Source organism: Bos taurus, chromosome 12 (genome assembly GCF_002263795.3).
Source record: "Bos taurus isolate L1 Dominette 01449 registration number 42190680 breed Hereford chromosome 12, ARS-UCD2.0, whole genome shotgun sequence".
Lineage (NCBI taxonomy): Eukaryota > Metazoa > Chordata > Mammalia > Artiodactyla > Bovidae > Bos > Bos taurus.
In genome coordinates, this window is record NC_037339.1 from 27,965,432 (window position 1) to 27,984,252 (window position 18,821).

Consider the following 18,821-nt stretch of genomic DNA (forward strand, 5'->3'; position numbering starts at 1 on the left):
ACTAAGCCTGTGCATTGTAACTATGGGGCCCACACACTGTAGAGCCTGAGCTCCTCAAGAGAAGCCCTCGCGTCTGAGCAGCCAAAGCAGCCAAAGTATAAATAAATAAATAAGCCACAAAGTGCTTGGCAAGCACTCCTCTAAGCATTTTATAAATATTTACTCATTAAATTCCCATAATAATCGTATAAGATAGACTGTAATATCTATTCCCATCTTACAAATGAGGAAACAGAGGCACGGAGGTATGAAATAACTTGCCCATTTATGGCTTGTAAATAGCAGTGCTAGGATTCAAAGACACACAGGCTGCTTCTGGCATTTTCCAAAGAAAGCTTAGGTCTTTTTGTGAAACACGATTTGGAGTGTTTTTTGTTTTGTTTTTAATTTCTTCCTTTAAAGGTAATTCTTCCCCATCTATGTTGCCTTGTGATTTTTCCGAATTTAACTCATAAGTCCCAAGGTTAGAAATTCTGATTGCATTTGTGCCATCATGGACCTCAACTTTTAAAAATAATAATAATTAGAGTAAGAGTTTAAAGCACACTCTGTTCTCTTGTGAAGAGTTCAGAACTGATTCACTGTGGAGAGTGGTGGCACTGTGTCATCTCTTCCTTAAGGTCACTTCATCAAGGCTGTGTCTTGAGGGCCTTACTTTGCTATGGAGACAAATAAGACAGAATTTTCACCTGAAGTGGTTCTCAGTCCGAGGTGGGGGCAGCGTTTGATCCTGTCTTCAGGCCTGGGAATATTTTTGCTTGTCACAACTGTGGTGATACTACTGGCATCTAATGGGTGGGGGCCAGACATGCGGCTCCCTCCCACAAGGCACAGTGTGCCCCCCAACAAGGAATTATCTGTCCCCAAATGCCCATAGTACCTAGGTGGAGAATTGAGTAAACTCTGACTCACGTGGACAAGTGGTGTGATCGCTATAAGTACAGGTGCAGGAGAGCTAAGGGGGAGAGCGTTTTAGAAAAATGACCAGGAGAACTTCCTGGAAAAATGACCCTAAAAGGCCAGTAGGAATTACTCAGTCAAGAACACATGAAATTTGATGTGGTTATTTTGAACTTTCACTTTTGTTTCTTTTATTTGACTAATTCATGTGCAGAAAAGGCATCTTCATCCCCACCCCCACTTTCCATCACAAACCTCACCCCAAGGTAGTCTATATAGAATGGGGGTGGCCAAGACAAGTACAGATATAGAAAGGTCAAAGGTAGGGATTTCATATATACGTGTATAAATTTATATTAAAAATTGATCTTTACATTTTTTAATGGTCTCTTATATAAACTTTTCCAACCACCTATGCAAAATAACTTTAGGAAGAATACCCAAGAAGCTACAAAGTAGAATAGCAGGCTAAAGAAGGAGTTTATATCTCTCTCTATATATGTGTGTTTAGCTATTTGTATTGCATTATGTAAAAAACATTAGCAATATTTTTTTAAAATGACTTGCTTTGGCACATAAAAAATTGATGACCATGGTTATCATTTTGGGAGTGTTTACTATGTGCTGACTAGCATACTAAGTTCTTGACATTGACTTCATTTTATTCTTACCAGAACCTATGAATAACAGGTATTATTATTATTGCTGTTGTTGTTCGGAGTTCAGGGGCACCAGATTCCTCCAGGTTTGAGCAGCTGTGTGGTGGTGACGCCTTTCCTTGAGTCAGGAGACAGCCGAGGAGAGAGGCAAGAGGAGTCCAGTTCGAGGTGGGGGAAGGGGTGGTGAGCTGAGGTGCCTGGAGGTGCCAGTGAAGGCGTCGAGTGTGCAGCCGGGCATGTGGGGCTGGAGCTGGACAGGCCCTCAGCTTGAGACAGAAATGCAATGTCATCCACGCACAAAAGGTACGAGGTCCTGAGAGTGAAACAGTCAAGGGAGGAGAAGACCGGGGCTGACCAAGGGGGACTCCACTTCTATAGGGCAGGCAGAGGGGGAGCCGAGAGATGCCCCTCGGCACCTGGGAGTGAGTGTTTCTTCCCCCCCAGTTTTGCTTTCTTTCAGTTTTCTCAGAAATCTCTGGTATGACCCTTGCTTCAACCCAGCCTAATTCTCACAGGAGAAATTTTATCTGGATTAGATGCAATTTTTGTGAAAAGCTAAAAAGCTAAGGAAGTTAAGAAGCTATACTTCTCTAGTACAGGCATATGTGAATTTAAACTTTGAAATCCACAAACTGAAGAAGTCCAAGAAAACCTGTTCTTTTGTTTTTGTGTGCTTCGTCGCTCAGTCGTGTCCGACTGCTTGTGACTCCATGGACTGTCACCCACCAGGCTCCTCTGTACATGGAATTTTCCAGACAAGAATACTGGAGTGAGTTGCCATTTCCTCCTCCAGGGGATCTTCCCGACCCAGGGATGGAACTCACGTCTCTTGTGTCTCCTGCATTGGCAGGTGGATTCTTTATCACAAGTGCCACCTGTGAGGCCCCTATTCTTTTGTTTTAGCTCTTTACCTGTGGGCCACTGTGGCTGATGTCCTCGATCAGTTTGCGGAGGGAGCTTGCACTCTTCCCCAAAACTCTCATCATTAGAGGCTACTACTAATTTCAGATTATTTTCTGGGGATGTAATGTACAGCATGGTGATTATAGTTAACAATACTGTATTGCATATTTGAAAGTTGCTGAAAGAGTAGGTCTTAAGAATTCTCATCACAGGACAAAAAGATAGTAACTATGTGTGATGATGGACGTTAAACTTATTATGATGATCATTTCAAGTATCAAATCATTATGTCATACACCTTAAACTTATCTGATGTTGTCTGTCAACTGTAAGTCAATTAAAAATATATATTATGCAACTCATACAGTGCCACATGTACATCCTCTCCCCCTTGAACGACATCATATAGCAAGATCAGTCCATGCTTTACCATCCCTCTCCCACACCTCCACTGATATCCAGGGCCAGTTTGTGGGGTTATGGGCCGGAAGAGGAGCCAGCATTTCTGCTGTCCCAGGACCACTTGCTAGAAGAACAGCCAGAGTGAACAGCTCAGCAAGGGGGAGGCATGGCCTCCCCTGGCTCAGCTGTGGCCTGATGACAGCCCTTTGTGACTTCCGGTGACACCTTTCTTTCCCCTCAGACACCAGAAAGCCGTCCGGCTGGATGGCCTGTGGTATTTGAAAAGCCTCGCCCTGGCCGAGAACACACCGGACACGTGTGTGTGGCAGAGGTCTCCACCCTGCTCTGCAGAGTCTGTTCTGTGAACCCCCAGACAGACAGGGGACCTTTCCCAGGCCCCGCAAGGAGGAGCCGCTGCTCCCAGGGACGCTCACCTCTGAGCCCTGGACCAGGTGACTTGTTCTCGACTGTCTCTGAGGGCCACGCCCAGGGCACTCCTCAGCAGACGGGGCTGGAGAGCTTTCACCTCTGACCCTGGCGAGGAGGGTGAGAAGTTCAGGCTTCAGCTTTAATCAGAATGGCATGTCAGAGATGAACCCGCACCCCTGCCTGTTATTCCTCTTGAGCTTTTGGCAGGAGTATTAGAAAAATAGCCCAGGAAACTGACCATTAAGTCAGCACGGAAGACCTCATGAGCCGTCTAGAGTCTGGTGGTTTAAAGGTAAAATATGCATCTAAGAGGAGAAGGAAAGGGCGCCACTGCTCCCGTACATGTGCCAAGTGCAGAGGGCCTCTCTGTGTCTCCCCAGCTCTGTCACAGTGACCGAGTGGGACACCGCTCATACCGGGCCCTGACCACCTTCCCCATCTCCCTCTGGTCCCCACGCCCCTGGTAGGCACCCTGCCTGCCTTTCCCTCCTTCCCCTCCCGGGTGTCCCGTCAGCCAGGGCAGCCCGGGCACAGCTCGCTGCGCGCTGGCCCCACTGTCACACGGGTTTAGCTGGGGAGGCGAGGGACGCCCCGCAGGCTGCACAGTGCTCACTGCTAGGAGCCACATCTCGTTCGGTACGTCATGGGCTCCCGGTGCTCTGCGGCCATGTGCCGGGCAGGAATTCAATACATGTTTGTTAAATTGCATTGGAACCTGGAAGAAAATAACCTGTCAGTTCACAAATTATTTTAACGCTTCTACCTGTGAGAGGATATTGTGTGGCAATCAATTATTCATTTTCTCCTCAAATGCCCTAAATCTCTCTCCTCCAGAGCTACACTTTTTCACGGCAATCACTCACAGCTCAGCCCTCTACTCAGGCTTCTCTGAAGCTGCTGCCTGCAATGACTGCTAACCCAAGAGGCATATTTTATGTTATGTATCACTTACTCTTAAATATTTGATACAGTGAACCAACTGCTCCCTTCTCTGTGTAATGCTCCTTCTGTGGCTTCCAGGACCACTTTGAGCTGATTCTGTTGACCTCCCATGTCTCTGACTACACCTTCCCCCAGCCCAGCTCTTCCTGCTCCACTCAGGCCTTTAGCATGGCAGTTTCCAGGGCACTGAATTCTCCCTGGAAGATTGGTTTAATGATTATGTATCCTCTGTGTATATCCTCTACTTGCTGATCATTCCGAAGTGGGTCTGGATGTCACAAGGCATCCCAACATGACCTCATGTCTCTTCCCTGAATCCCAGTCCCTGGCCCCTCCCTACTGCTTGGTTTTCTCTGTTAACTGACACAGGCACATTGACAAAAGCCTGAAACCCAGGAGTCACCCTCTATTTCTCCCCGGCCCCCACACTTCTATGTCAGTGGCCAAGTCCTCATCTGTTCCCACTCCCCTCTGCTCCTCTTTGCCATCTCTGACCTAAACTGTTAACTGTCTTCCATCTGTTCTTCTTCAGTTCCATCTCCATCCTGCCCCCAGTTTTGTCTCCGGCATGCAGTGGCATTACATTACTCTCCTAACTCCTTCAGTAGCTCCCCTTTGCTGCAGATTGCTCTAACATCTTCATTTTGGTTCTTCGTGATCTGACCCCTGCCCATCCCACCAGTGATTCCTGCTCACATCCTTGCACTTCCGAGACTAGAGAGCTCCAGTTAATGACTGCTGGCTTTGCCTGTAGTCCTTTTCATCTGGGCAGCAAATTTCTCTCCGTCCTTCATCGCCTTGCTTAAATACTGCCTCCTCTGGGAGGCTTTGTCTTTCTGTGTCCTGAGAGTTAATTGCTTTTCCTTTTGTTCATCATATTTATATCCCACTCAGGACTGTGAGATCCCCACGGGCAGGGACCATATCTGGTTCACCTCTGCATTCTCAGCCCCTCAACTTGTTCCTGGAACGTGGTGCCCACTGTCAGATGGTCGTATCTCAGCTTCTTCTCTTCCTGTTGACTTTCCCTCCAGAACTTCAAGTTTCACTTTTAAAATGAGACTTCTGACTGTTTCTCCTTTACTAATGCATGAACCCTTCTAAAGCCTTCTGAAGACAACAGTAGAAATTAACAGGTTCTGGTAGCCATGGACATTGTGGGCGGTCCGTCTGAAAGGGTCAAACTGCTTTGCTTATGTCAACACGTAAATCCAGTTTGCCCAAAGCACAAACTGCACAGCTTCAATATGCGTCATGGGTTTCCTCTTTCCATGGAAAATGTAGTGAGGGGAAGGAAACTATCATTTATTGACCAGCCTGTGCAAGGTCCAGGACATAGGCTGTCATGTCCCAGGCCTCCTGGATCCTCCTTGAGGAGGCTGGAGTGGAGAAATCTCTGGACAGGGCCAAGTCCAGCTGTCTAGCTGATGCATGGTTCCCCTGAGCAAGTGTTTTCTCTCAGAGCCTTAGTCTCCTCATTTGAAAATAAAAGAGGTCAGGCCAGTCGGTCCTCAGAGCCTACCAGGTTCTAGTATTTCCTTAGCAAACATTTACCTAGTGGATTCTCTCTGAACCAGAGCCTGTGCTGGGCATTAGAGATGCAAATGAGGTGCAGCTCTCAGCCTGTCATATTCAGTGGGGAATAGTTCTGCTCTTCTGACTATACAAGGTCTATTGTGACTAAAACCAGTCGCTGATTGGACCAATGTAAACAAAGTGTGTTCAGTTTAAAAGAAAAACCTACAGAGACTATCCTGTATAAAATTTCCTGCTAGGTTTTAGGTGGATTAGAAGAATAAATTATGGTTCCTCTCAAAAGAGGCTCTAATCCAGTGGAAGACACACTGTTCATGCAGCAAAGAAAACACATTTTATAATTCCTGTTCATGCAGGGATAGTTTTCCAGGCCACCAGTGACAGACCAACTCAGGTTTTCTGAAGGGTTTTATGTTACTTACCATTAAGTGCTTTTTGTTGTTTGTTGTTTAGTTGCTCAGTCTGTCCAGTTCTTTGCGACCTCAGGGACTATAGCCTTCCAGGCTCCTCTGTCCGTGGGAGTTCCCAGGCAAGATTACAGGAGCGGGTGGCCATTTCTTCCTCCAGGGGATCTTCCTGACCCAGGGATGGAACCCGCGTCTCCTGCATTGGCAGGCGGATTCTCAATTAAGAATCCGCCTGAGTCACCTAGGAAGCCCCATCATTAAGTCTGAGGGAAACAAATACTGATGCTAATATTTGTCCTAAATGCAGCCTGGCTATAGTCATAGCAGAATTCATGGTGGTTTTGATAAAGGGCTGTGAATCCTTCTGTTACATGACATGGTCTTTTACCTGAAGCAGCCACTCCTTAAAGAGGCATCTCCATCTCACCAGGGTGTATGTTTTATCCATTTTGTATTCTTGGAGAGTCTAGCCACTGTTTACATTATAGAAGATAAATACAGACTGATGCTACACCATGCTGAGAATGTCTGCCTAGTCTCAGATCACCATAAAGAGTGTTTTCCCTCTTTGTCTTTTGTTCCCAGCTGAAAAAATCAGTTGGGTTTTTTCAGCTTTATTGAGGTATAACTGACAAATAAAATTATAAGATATTTAAAGTATATGGCATGATGATTGGAAAAACGTATCTGTCATGAGAGGAAGAACTGAATAATTGCGCATATGATATTTGAAATTGTATCCAGAATTTCTAAGATGTCTTAAATCATAGCAATTTTGTAGATAGAATTGAGTACTAATAAGAAAGTAGATTCAGAGCAAAAGAAATGCAGATCGCTTTACATCAGTAATTTCAAATTCCAAGAAATAAAATGACTTTTAAATGAATAAAACAAAGATTACATTTTTAAATAATAGGTTTTATTTTTAGAGCAGTTTTAGATACACAGCAAAATTAAGCACAAAGTATGGGGAGTTCTCTTCTGCCACTTGTACCCCCATATACACAGCCTCTCTCACCATTAACATCCCCCACCCAGGTGATACCTCACAACTGTGAACCTGCATTGACACATCCTTGTCACCCAAAGTCTATAGTTTGCATTAGGCTTCACTCCCAGTCTTATACATTTTATGGGTTTTGACAAATGTGTAGTGTCATGTATCCACCATTATAGTATCATACAGAATATTTCACTGTTCTAACAATCCTCTACCCTTTCTGTCCATCCTGGGATTCCTCTCTCCCTCCTAACCAGTAGTAACCACTGATCTTTTTACTGTCCCTATACTGACTGATCTTTTTACTGTTTTGCCTCTTTCAGAATCCCATCTAGTTGGAATCACATAGCATGTAGCCTTTCAGATTGGCTTCTTCCATTTAGTAATATGCATTTAAAGTTCCTCCCTGTCTCTTTATGGGTTGATGGCTCACTTCTTTAGGACTGAATAACATTCCATTGTCTGGATGTACCACAGTTTATCTGTTTACCTACTGCAGAACCTCTTGGTCACTTCCAAGTCTTGGCAATTATGAATAAAGCTGCTCTAAACATCCCTGTGCAGTAGCACCTCACACCCACTGCTACTGTGGGCATGTTGGCTGCAAAAGTTGGGTCACAATGGTTTATATTTTAAGTATATATGTCCTTCAGAAATACAATATTTATCTTTATGGATTAAAAAATAATTCCTGTGCAAGTTTTTGCGTGCACTAAGTTTTCAACTCTTTGAGTAAATAGCTAGGAGTGCAGCTACTGGAATGTATAGTAAGAAGGTGTTTAGTTTTATAAGAAACTGCCAAACTGTCTTCCAAAGGGGCTGCACCGTTTTGCACTCCCACCAGCAGTGAGTGAGAGTTCCTGCCGTTCCTCATCCTGGCCTGCGCTTGGTAATACAGTGTTTTAGAGTGTTGTCGTTCTAATAAGCATGCTATGGTATCTCACGGTTGTTTTAATTTGCAAGTTTGTAATGATATATGATGTGGAGCATTTTTCATACGCTTATTTGCAACTAGTGTATCTTGTTTTGGTGAGGTATCCTGATTTTTGTCTTTTTTTTTTTAATTGGATTGTTTTATTATTTTGATTTTAAGAGTTGTTTTGTGTGTTTTTTAGATAACAGTCCTTTATCAGATGTTATTTTTATGAATATTTTCTCCACGCCTATGTCATACCCTTTCATACACTGGACAGTGTCTTTCACAGAGCAGAAGTTTTTAATTTAATGAAATCCAATTTGTCAAGTATTTATTTCATAGATTATGCCTTTGATGTTGTATCTAGAAAGTCATCACTAAACCTAAGGTCAGTTAGATATTCTCCTATGTTATCTTCCGGGAGTGTTACAGTTTTGTGCTTACATTTACTCCGTGATCCATTTTGAGTTAATTTACGTGATGCGTATAAGATCTGTGTCTAGACTGACTTTTTTTTGCATGTGGATGTACAGTTTTTTCAACGTTGTTTGATGAACACCTATCTCTTCTCCACTGTGTTGCCTTTACTCCTTTGTCAAAGATTGCTTAGCTCTATTTGTGTGGGTCTATTTCTGGGCTCTTTATTCTATTCCACTGATGATTTGTCTCTTCTTTCACCACTATCATACTGTCTTGATTACTATAGCTTTATGGTGAGTCTAAAAGTTGGGTAGTGTCAATTCTCCAACATTGTTCTACTTCAGTATTGTGTTGGTTCATCTGCAAGCTTTCTTCAAAATATTGCAAATCTTAAAAAAATTTTCCTATTTGTTTATTCATTTGGCTCCACCAGATTTTAGTTGTGACTTGTGGGATCTCGTTCCCTGACCAGGGATTGAACCCTGGCCCCCTGCATTGGGAGCATGGAGTCTTAGACTTTGGACCATCAGGAAAGTCCCTCCAGTACATTTATTGGAAAAAAATGTGTTGAGTGAACCCACACTGTTCAAACCTATGTTGTTCAAAGATCAACTGTACATAATGCACCTCAGATAACACTTTTAGTTCTTAGGTAGAGACCTTAACACATTTGGAACTGGCTATCAGCTACAGGAGCAAAGGACCTGCAGAAGATAGCTTCAGACTAGGTGACCAGCTTCTAGTCCATAACTGCCCGTCGTAGTTGACACTAATGTATGTCTAGTAAGTGGGGAAACTGGAGATGGCTGAAAATGAGGATAGTTATTAAATATTTTAAGTAAATATCACGATAAGAAGCTGACAAAAGAACTAGTTTCAATGTGAAGCATTAGTGAAACCAATTTAACAGGCTGTCTGTCTCCTGACTCTAAGTAAAAGATGAGACGAGACTGACTACGACCCAGAAGAGGCAAAATTCAAAGACATCATGGAGCTCTAATTAACAGGTAGATGACTCTGTTTTCTAGCTTGGGTGACTTGACTTACTGGTGATGTTGTTAATCAAGACAAGACTTTAAACAGGAAAATCAGGTTTTGAAGAGAATACAGTGAGTTCAGTTTTCATAGGTGAGTTTGAAGGGCCAGGAGGACCCCACAGATGAATGAGACTAGTGAGTAGCTGAAAATGTAGCTCTGGAGCTCAGGTAGGGTGTCCAGGCTAGAGAAAGAAGATAACCATCATCAGAATCTAGTTTATTTTAAGAGCTGATATCTCTTTATTCCTATGCAGAGTAAAAAGAACCCACATGATGTGGTGGATGTTACAGTCAAACACAGGATAAAGGGTTAGCTTTGAAAAAGAATCTGAACATCTTGCGTTTCCCTGGTGGTACAGTGCCTAAGAGTCCATGCTCCCAATGCTGGGAACCTGGGTTCAATCCTTAGTCAGGGAACTAGATCCCTCATGCTACGACTCAGAGTTTGCATGCCATACAGTCAAATAAATAAAGAAAAATATTTTTTAAAAAGAATATGAACATTTCTTATGATGAAGGAAAGAACTGTTAAAGTAATTAATGACTTAAGCTGTATTTTCTCACTGGCAATGGTCTGTTGAGGAATTGTGATATTTTTCATGATATGAGAATGAATGCCTACAGAGAGAAAAAAAATGAAATAAATGCTGGGTAGCAATTTGAGGAGCCCAGCTGAGGGAGAATTTCAAAATGTAAGTATTGCTATGTACTAGTCATCACAGACTGCTAAAACAAAATACCACAGACTGGGTGCCTTAAACAACAGAAGTTTATTTTCTCACAGTTCTGGAGGCTGGGAAGTCCAAGATCAAGGTGCCAGTGAGGTTTGGTTTCTGGTGAGAACTCTTCCTAGCTTGCAGACAGCCACCTTCTTGCTGTGTCCTCCCATGGCTGATTGAGAGAGAGGGAGGGAGTGCTCTGGTGTCTCATCCTTTGTTCAGTCACCAAGATGTGTCTGACTTTTGGCAACCCCATGGACTGAAGCATGCCAGGCTTCCCTGTCCCTCACCATCTCCTGGAGTTTGCCCAAGTTCATGTCCATTGAATCAGTCTCTTCCTTTAAAGACATTAATTCTATTGGATTAAGGCTCTACCTTATGACTTCATTTAACCTTAATCATTTCATATTCCAAATACAATCACATTGGGGTTTAGGGCTTCAAACTGTGAGTTTGGGGAGGACACAATTCAGTTCATGGCATATATAATTCAGCACTATAATGTGAGTTCTTTTCCCATTTATACACAAGAGCAAGAGAGAAGAGAGATGGTTGAGTTGATCCAAATTTGGGGACTAGCAGGATAGACTGGAGAGGTCAAAGTGGCAGATGAAATGAGGGGCTGGTGAAAATATGGCTTAAAATTACTTCCCATGGGTTCCAAGAATGATGGAAAGGGAAGCAGCAGGGTTTGGTAAGCTTCATGGAAGGTCCTCTCAGGTCTGGAGAACAAAAGGGAACACTTTATCATGTACCATCTCTTGGTAGAGTCCTTTCTTGGGATGTAGTTGGTTGTTTCTGCACTTTCAGCTTCACTGGCAACCAATGAGAATCATCAAACTGGAAAGATTTAGGTTCATTAGTGATAGCAATGATCACATTTTTCTTTCCTTTTAGACGACTAAATACATTGAACAAGTGTGCCTCAATGAAACTTGATGTGAACTTCCAAAGGAAAAAGGTAGGTGCAATTTACTATACCTTACTAAGACCATGGCTGTACCAGCAGGACGAGCTGCGTTCACAAATTAAAAACAACACACACCTAAGCGAAATTCTGAAATGACTGACCGTAATATGTGTTTATTCTCCAAAAATCTCGTCTTATCATAAGCATCATGATTCAGCCCGACAGGAACCTAGGCTAACATCTGTTTCACTTTGCTTTAGTTTTGATCAGAGGGTTTGCATACAAACGTAAAATGCCTTGTTTATGATAATCTTTCAGAAGTTTGTTTAGCTGTAAATATCCACTCTATATTAGACTCAAGTTCTCCGGTGATTTGTAGATTAAGAGAATGCAAAACAGAATCTATGGGGTGGGCTATGCCCGGTGTCTTCTGCTTCATTCTTTCCTATGGCATTTTATTTCAAGTGCAGTTCAGGATGTGATCATTGTCAGGCTGGTTCATGTCATCGTGGTTGAGCAGGTGGAGGGAGAGGGTAACAACAGGATTCAGAACTCACCCCATCTCTCCATTCTCACCCCTTGCCCTTTTCTCTAGTCACAGGGAGCGTCCTTCAGTTTCCCGAATCACTACACTTCCTCTCTCTTATAGGACTTTGCAGGCATTTTTCCCTCTGTAGGAGTAAGGCTGGCGATTTCAGTTCTGAAACAAAGCTATACTTTATTGAGGACTTAACTGTTTTCCACAAGCTATGTTATGGCATTTCATGCATTGTGGCAGAGGGTCTCTGTTTTCTAGAGAAGGGAAATAAAACCTGAACTGGCTAAGTCCCTTGCCTGTGATCTATTAGCTGGTGGAGGAGCAGGGTTTCAACTTCAGGTGTGTCTGACTCCAAAACTGAGGCTCATAACCACTGTGCTGAAAGACCTCTCTTTCTCACTGAATTGATCCTTTTAGGAAACTCAGAATTAACATCGTTAGCTACTTTTTTCATTTCACATCTTCAGTATGTAACAAGTCAAGCCGCACTATATTTTGAAGAAGCAGAGAAAACATCCCTGAGTTGTAAGAAAGTGTTCTTTATTCTGGTCTACACAGAGAAGTCATTACAGCCCATGGATTTTAAGTCACTCCCGAGTAACCAAATCTTTAAAAATAACTTTAGCCTGAATTTCTGCTCTAAAATAGCACCCAAAAAAAGCGCAAATGAATTTTGGTTGACCTCACCTTCAAAACAATTTGGGGTTTGAGCTAGGAACCAAAGATTCAAGCTAAGGAGGTAAAATGGTGAAAAACAATATCCAGAGAATATATTAAAACACGGGCAATTTGTCCGGGTCAAAGAAAAATGAAAAATGTGGGAATAAATGTCCCAACAGCTGTCTGGCTGAATAGAGCCCTTGAGAAGTACACACACTGTTTGAAGCAGGAAGGTCAGATGTTGTTTTGGTTGTAACACATGGTTCTTATTAAACCAAGCGCAGCCACGCCTGTGTGGCTGGTCTGTCCGGCTGCCAGTGCAGATCCTTAGCTGCTATGTATCACAAACACAAATGCCGAAGACTAACGACACGATTTGTTTTCAACCAAGTGGTGTGATTGAATTCTTCCCTTATCACCAGCATTTCAAAACCCACATGTGGGACAGGCTTGAATAACATGCATTAGGCCATGTTACCTTCACAGAAGCTCCTCTGTAAATTGGTCCCTTCGGTATTCTGACATTCTTAATTTATGCCTTACGTTGGCTATGGTGGCATATACCCTTACAGCCCCTACTTAGCTGTGGGCCCCACAGATGCAGGCACTTGAATAAAACAGGGCTTTCCACACTGTAACACAGGGACTCGTGGCCTGAATTTTGAAATAAATAAATCCAGTGAGTGATCTCCACCCACTCGTGAATCTTAGCCGTGATGCATATTGGTGGCTGTGGTCTAAGCAGCTACATAGGAGACCCTGGTGGTGGCACATGTCCCTACGATCTGCTCCTTACACAAGTCACAGACCAGCCCTTTGTCATTGTTCAGTCTCTCAGTTGTGTCCAACTCTCCATAGCACCATGGACTGCAGCACACCAGCTTCCGTGTCCTTCACCATCTCCCAGAGTTTGCTCAAACTCACGTCCACTGAGTCAGTGATACCATCCAATCAACTCAACCTCTGTCACCCCCTTCTCCTTTTGCCTTCAGTCTTTCCCAGCATCAGGGTCTTTTCCAATGAGTTGGCTCTCACATCAGATGGCCAGAGTATTGGAGCTTCTGCCAATCCTTTATTTTACTGGAAAAAAAAAAAAAAAAAACTAAATACAGACTAGGACTAGGCTAAATGATCAGAGGTAGAAAGTGAAACTTGAGAACCAAACACCACAAGAGCTTTAACTAACTGTGGAATTAGTTTGGCAGGAAAAAAAAAAAAAGACAGTAGCATTTCCTCTGGGCTTGTCCCTATTTTAATCAATCCAAGAAACAGAAATATAATGCTCACCTTCAATCTGCAGAGGCCCAGACGTGTTTAATTCCCCAGAATGTCATCCCCAAATGGCTTCACCACCGGGAATGCGGTCATGCTTCTCCCTCCAGGGCCTCAGGAAGGCTGTGTGTGCTTCTTAGCACTCTGTGGTGTGATGAGAAGGTGCCCACAGTGCCCGCTCCACGCCAGGTCACTGCTCATCATTAACCCCACGTCACAGATGCAGAGATCGAAGGACAGGGAAGCCCAGAGCCACTCAGAAACGGCACAGGCAGGATCTGAACCGAGCTGTTCTGCCCCTCCTGGCCCTTGAGAGAGATTCAGAAATGTATTGTCATGAGCTTCTGGCCCTCTGCCTGAGACCCGGAAGGGCTTCCTCAGCAATATATACAATTAGGTATTTTTATTGTTGTTTTAGAAGAGGGATATTTCTTGCTTTTTGTACTCAAGTCCACAATTTATGTAATGTCTTCGTGGAAATTTACCTTTGGATCTCTTGTGGTAAAAGAGTCATGAGTTTCATTGCTCTGCTTTGAATTTGGTTCTCACCTGATTTTGTTTAATTCTGAAGAGTTTGGTGGGTTAACCCAAGACAGGGGAAAAAAACAAAACAAAATCCAGAAATAGATGACAATGGTGAAGCCTCATACTTAGTTAGGCAGGCACTTTCCTTGTACATCAAATACCACTCACTCGTAAAGCTCCAGGACAACTGAAATCGCACCTTACACTTTGCAGAAGAGAAAAGCAGTCCTCTAAAGATTCAAGATTACTTTCCCCATGAGAAGCAGGTAGAGTGTCCTCAATCTTGGCCATGCATCTCACTGAAAGACTTACTAAACCCCCGCATTTCTGAGAGCCTGAGGACCCAGCCGTTGCCCACCACTGGCCTCAGGCTCCTCCCCTTGCAATGCGGCAAGTGGCAGGGCCGTGCTTCTGAACAGGATGGCTCAGCCACCCAGCTCCAGTCAACTTTAATGGAAGATACACATCTAAATTTCCATGTACTTGTGGAGTAGCCAACTCTTACATCTGTGGGCTCATATGGGCTCCTGTTTCCAGTGTAAAGAGATGGTCAGATTTTGTTTAAAAAAGACAAAATCCTTCCCTTTGCGGTGTCTGTTTTTGGCATTTGTCTCTGAAGCATATATTAATTTCAGCTATGACTTCTCACTTTTTTAGAAAAAGCCAAAAGAAGTTTGAAGTTTCCTCTAAATTAAAAACGCCAAGGCACATGCAAAGCTACTCTTTCTCAGAAAACTGTTCCTTCATTATGTCCTACAGAATTCACACTTGCTTTATGACAACACTGAAATCCCCTCATTACAGTCAGTGTTAATGTGATGTGGGTTCTATTCAAAGTTAAAGTCAGAGACTAAAGACTCCAATAAGGATCTCTGTTAAATGAAGAAAGAGAGAGATGTGTACACACACAGGACTCCTACCCAAGATTTCCTGAGGCAGGACGAGCAGCTTCCAAAGAAGGTCCTGGTTAAAGTCACGGTTTTAATAAAGCTCTCTGAAATCATGACCCCAAGGTGGAAAGCAACACAGAAACCATGACTAATCGCCACGTTGCAGCCAGCACCTCCTGGCCTCGATGCCGTGGGCATTTCAAAGGAGCTGCAGCTGTTGTGAGGGGGCCCGGTCTGAGCCTCCGCCTGCACCCTCCCCCCCATTGCCTTTCATAACCTCAAATGTCCCGTCAAATAAGACACCACCAGACAGCTCCAAACAGCAGAGCAAATGAGAGAAGTTACTTTTCATTCCATCATTCCCTCGGCTAAAAAGTAGTACATCTTACATTGAAGAGTGTTAAGTGTGAATATCCTCGAACCTGGATCTTTGAGTGAGAAGAGCGCTTCACTCATCTTTTCCAACCTCCTATCCAGGACAGGATTTACTTTCAGAGCATCCAACAATTCACTCAGCCTCTGTTTATAAATATCTAGACTTGAGTTCATTAAAATGCAAGGCAATTTATTTTCTCCTAACTACTGGAAGTCTTTCATATAATAAGCTAAAAGTTGACTTGATGTAAATGTGCCCGTCTGATTCCAACTCTTCTCTCTGGAGAGGCACAGAATATGGATTTCTTCTTTGTCTAGATGAGAGCTCAGCAAGCTACTGCTCCTGCTGTGGTAAAGAAAGTTGTACTGGAATAAAGCCACACCCATCCTTTTGGCTGCAAAGGCAGAGTTGATTAGTTGTAATGTTCTAATATTTACTATCTGGCCCTTTACAGAAAGTTTTCTGACCTCTATTCAATCTAGAACAAAGTTTCTTAAACTGTCTAGAGAGAATGATTGATTTTTTAAAAACTTCCCAGCCTGCCACTGACCAAGATACTTCTGTAAAATTCATTACAAAACAATTATTAGAAACATAAATAATATTAGAAATATGAATGATACAATCATTAGATAATCTCTAAGAATTGTACTAGAGAAAATACAAGACTAAATGTTTTAAAAGACTGTGCAGATACAAAATTGCATTCCAATAAATATAACTGGAACAAATATAACAGGAAACAGAAAAGAATTACAAAAATTGTTCATATTTTTACTAAAAGTGTATACTTAGGCAATTAATATGCAGAATCATGATTGCATTTGCAACTTTTTTTCTGTTGTTCAGCTGTCAGAACTAAACAAAAAGTTTACTTTGAAATACCAATTCCCCATATTAAATGTCTATACACACATTTCAATCAAACACTATGACTATGAGTATTCCCCATGGTGAGTTTTCTGTTTGCTTTCAAATTTAGGTTTGATTGACAGAAACCACTCACAGGGGAAAATGTGTATCTCATATGCTTCTTTGTTTTAATATTAACCATCATAAAGAAGCCAGTCTCACAGGATATGTTGAGTGGGGCTTACCTGACGGTCCAGTGGTTAAGACTCTGCCTTCCAAATTGGGGGGTGCAGGCTCAATCCCTGGTCAGGAAGCTAAGATCCCACATGCTTTGCAGCCCAAAAAACCAAAACATAAAACAAAAACAATATTGCAACAAATTCAATAATGACTTTAAAAATGATACACATTAAAAAAATAAAAATAAAGAGGTTTTTAAAGTAATTTTTAAAAGCTTTGGCTATTCTTTTTTACTTTTACCAAAATGAAGTAAGTGATGCTATATTGTCAAAATTCATCTTTAATCCACGTCACTAGCTAGTTTCTACAATAGTCTTTCTGTAAAACAATGGATCCTGTACATTATACACTTTGGGTTATGCTAGATAAACTGATCTTGAAATGTCACATGTAACATGGACCTTGTGAGCCCAACACACAAGCTGGTCTCAGCCCCATTTAGTAAGATAAGTCCAGTGATCATGAACTTGGATCACACAGCCATGCCAAATGGTGACAAATGGTTTTAATACTTACTCTCAGTGTCTGAACTCACCTCTCTGAAGACTGCTTAGGGGACTGTCAGCCCCTTGGCCACACTTTGAGTTGTACTGTTCTCGAGTTCCTTTTTCCTAAACCAAACCATTAGTCCTTTCAATCATCCTTCATAGAAGGTTGTGATGTCTAGATCACTGGCCAACCTGATTACTCTGCTCTGGAAATATATCCCATTCCCTGTGCACTTTAAGCTGTGGCCCATTGTTCCTAATATATGTTACCAATGCAGAATACAATGGGGCTGCACCTCCCAAATGTTGAGATCCATGCTTTTGGTAAGATATCCTAAGGTGGATGTCTTGGTTTGGTTACCACATTACATGGTTAACTCATATTAAGCCTAAATCTGCTACAACTCTCAAGACTGTTGATAGGAACGAAGACTGTTTCATCCCACACATTCTATAATAGATTTGTGAAGTTAAGTTCTTCGTGTTTAACTTCATGAAATTTCATCTTATTAACAGGCCATCCTTCAATTCTGTTCAGATCGTTACGCATCTCAAATCAGTATTCTCTAAGAACAATAATTAGTTTCATCTTGCACTTTAAGATTTATCTGGCATTTTCACATATAATCTCATTTGATTCTATTGGCAAACCATGCCAGATGTGCGTTGTTATCATTTCCATTTTACAGCTGAGAAAATTGAGCCTCAGAGTGAGTGCCTTGCTTAAGATCACTTAGTGAGACCTGAATGGATGGGATGGGGGCGGGGTGGAAGGGAGGTCCAGAAGTGAGAAGACACACTTATACTTACAGCTGATTCACTTCACTGCCCAGCAGAAACTAACACAACATTGTAAAGCAGTCGTCCTCCAATTAAAAATAAATAAACAACAACAAAAAAGATCACCTAGCGAATAATCTGTGCCATCTTCACAGTTTAAAAACATGAATCCTTCTGAGTCATTCAACTTATTCTTAAAATGGACACGGCCTGAAGGCATCCTGCATCATTCGCTTTCAGTCTTTCCATCACCCTCTCTGGTGGAGGTACTCAACCAGCTACTCACAAAACGCTCTGTAGCCTCCAGCAGTTCAGTGTCTTGGCCTTTTGTCAGTTCCTGGCTGAAATCCAGACACACCGTGTCCCTAGTATTTCCCTGGTTTACTAAATGGTTGAGATAAGAGAATAAAGTTAGTTTGGTGTGTCTTTTTCTCATAAAAACATCTGACTCCTAGAGGTTTCCATTTTGCATTTCTAAATAATCACAAACTATTTGTGTTTAGCCTCAAAAAAAGAAAAAAAAAAAAAAAAGATGAAATCTGATCATCTCCTAAAGAGTACACCTTACATTTATTATTGGAGAGTCTGCTATGTCCCTAACCATCTGCTGGGCCATGAGTGTATAAAAAACTAAAACTGGTGTTTTTCATGCTGTGAATCAAGGCCCATTGGTAGGTTATCAGGTGAATCTAGTGGGTTGCAAACAACATTTAAAAAAAAAATGAAATGGACTAAACTAGAATATAAAAAATCAGAGGATAAAGATAACTGTGACAGCATAAATTTATGTATTTATTTATTTAGCTTTAGTGTAATTTGTATATGTGCCTTGAGTTGTGCTGGAATTTTTTTTTTTAATGAATAGCTAGCATGTTTTGAGCACTTAGTATGTTCCATATACTATTATCAGGGCTGTATTACTTCCTTTTTTCCTTCTTCAGTTTTATTGAGGTATAATTGACATATAGCACTGTATCAGTTTAAAGTGTGCAGCATGATTTGACTGACATACATCATGAC

The 18,821-nt window shown here is 42.1% G+C and overlaps 1 protein-coding gene across 12 annotated transcripts in view; it reads left to right on the plus strand.

Moving 5' to 3' along the window:
• STARD13 (StAR related lipid transfer domain containing 13) overlaps nucleotides 1–18,821 on the plus strand; it is a 493,326-nt gene that overhangs the window by 445,346 nt on the left and 29,159 nt on the right. For all 12 annotated transcript variants that reach the window (XM_024999929.2, XM_024999933.2, XM_059892086.1 and 9 more), the window contains one exon: nucleotides 11,168–11,231. In XM_024999929.2, coding sequence (XP_024855697.1) covers nucleotides 11,168–11,231 — 64 coding nt within the window. The remainder of the gene's footprint in view (nucleotides 1–11,167; nucleotides 11,232–18,821) is intronic.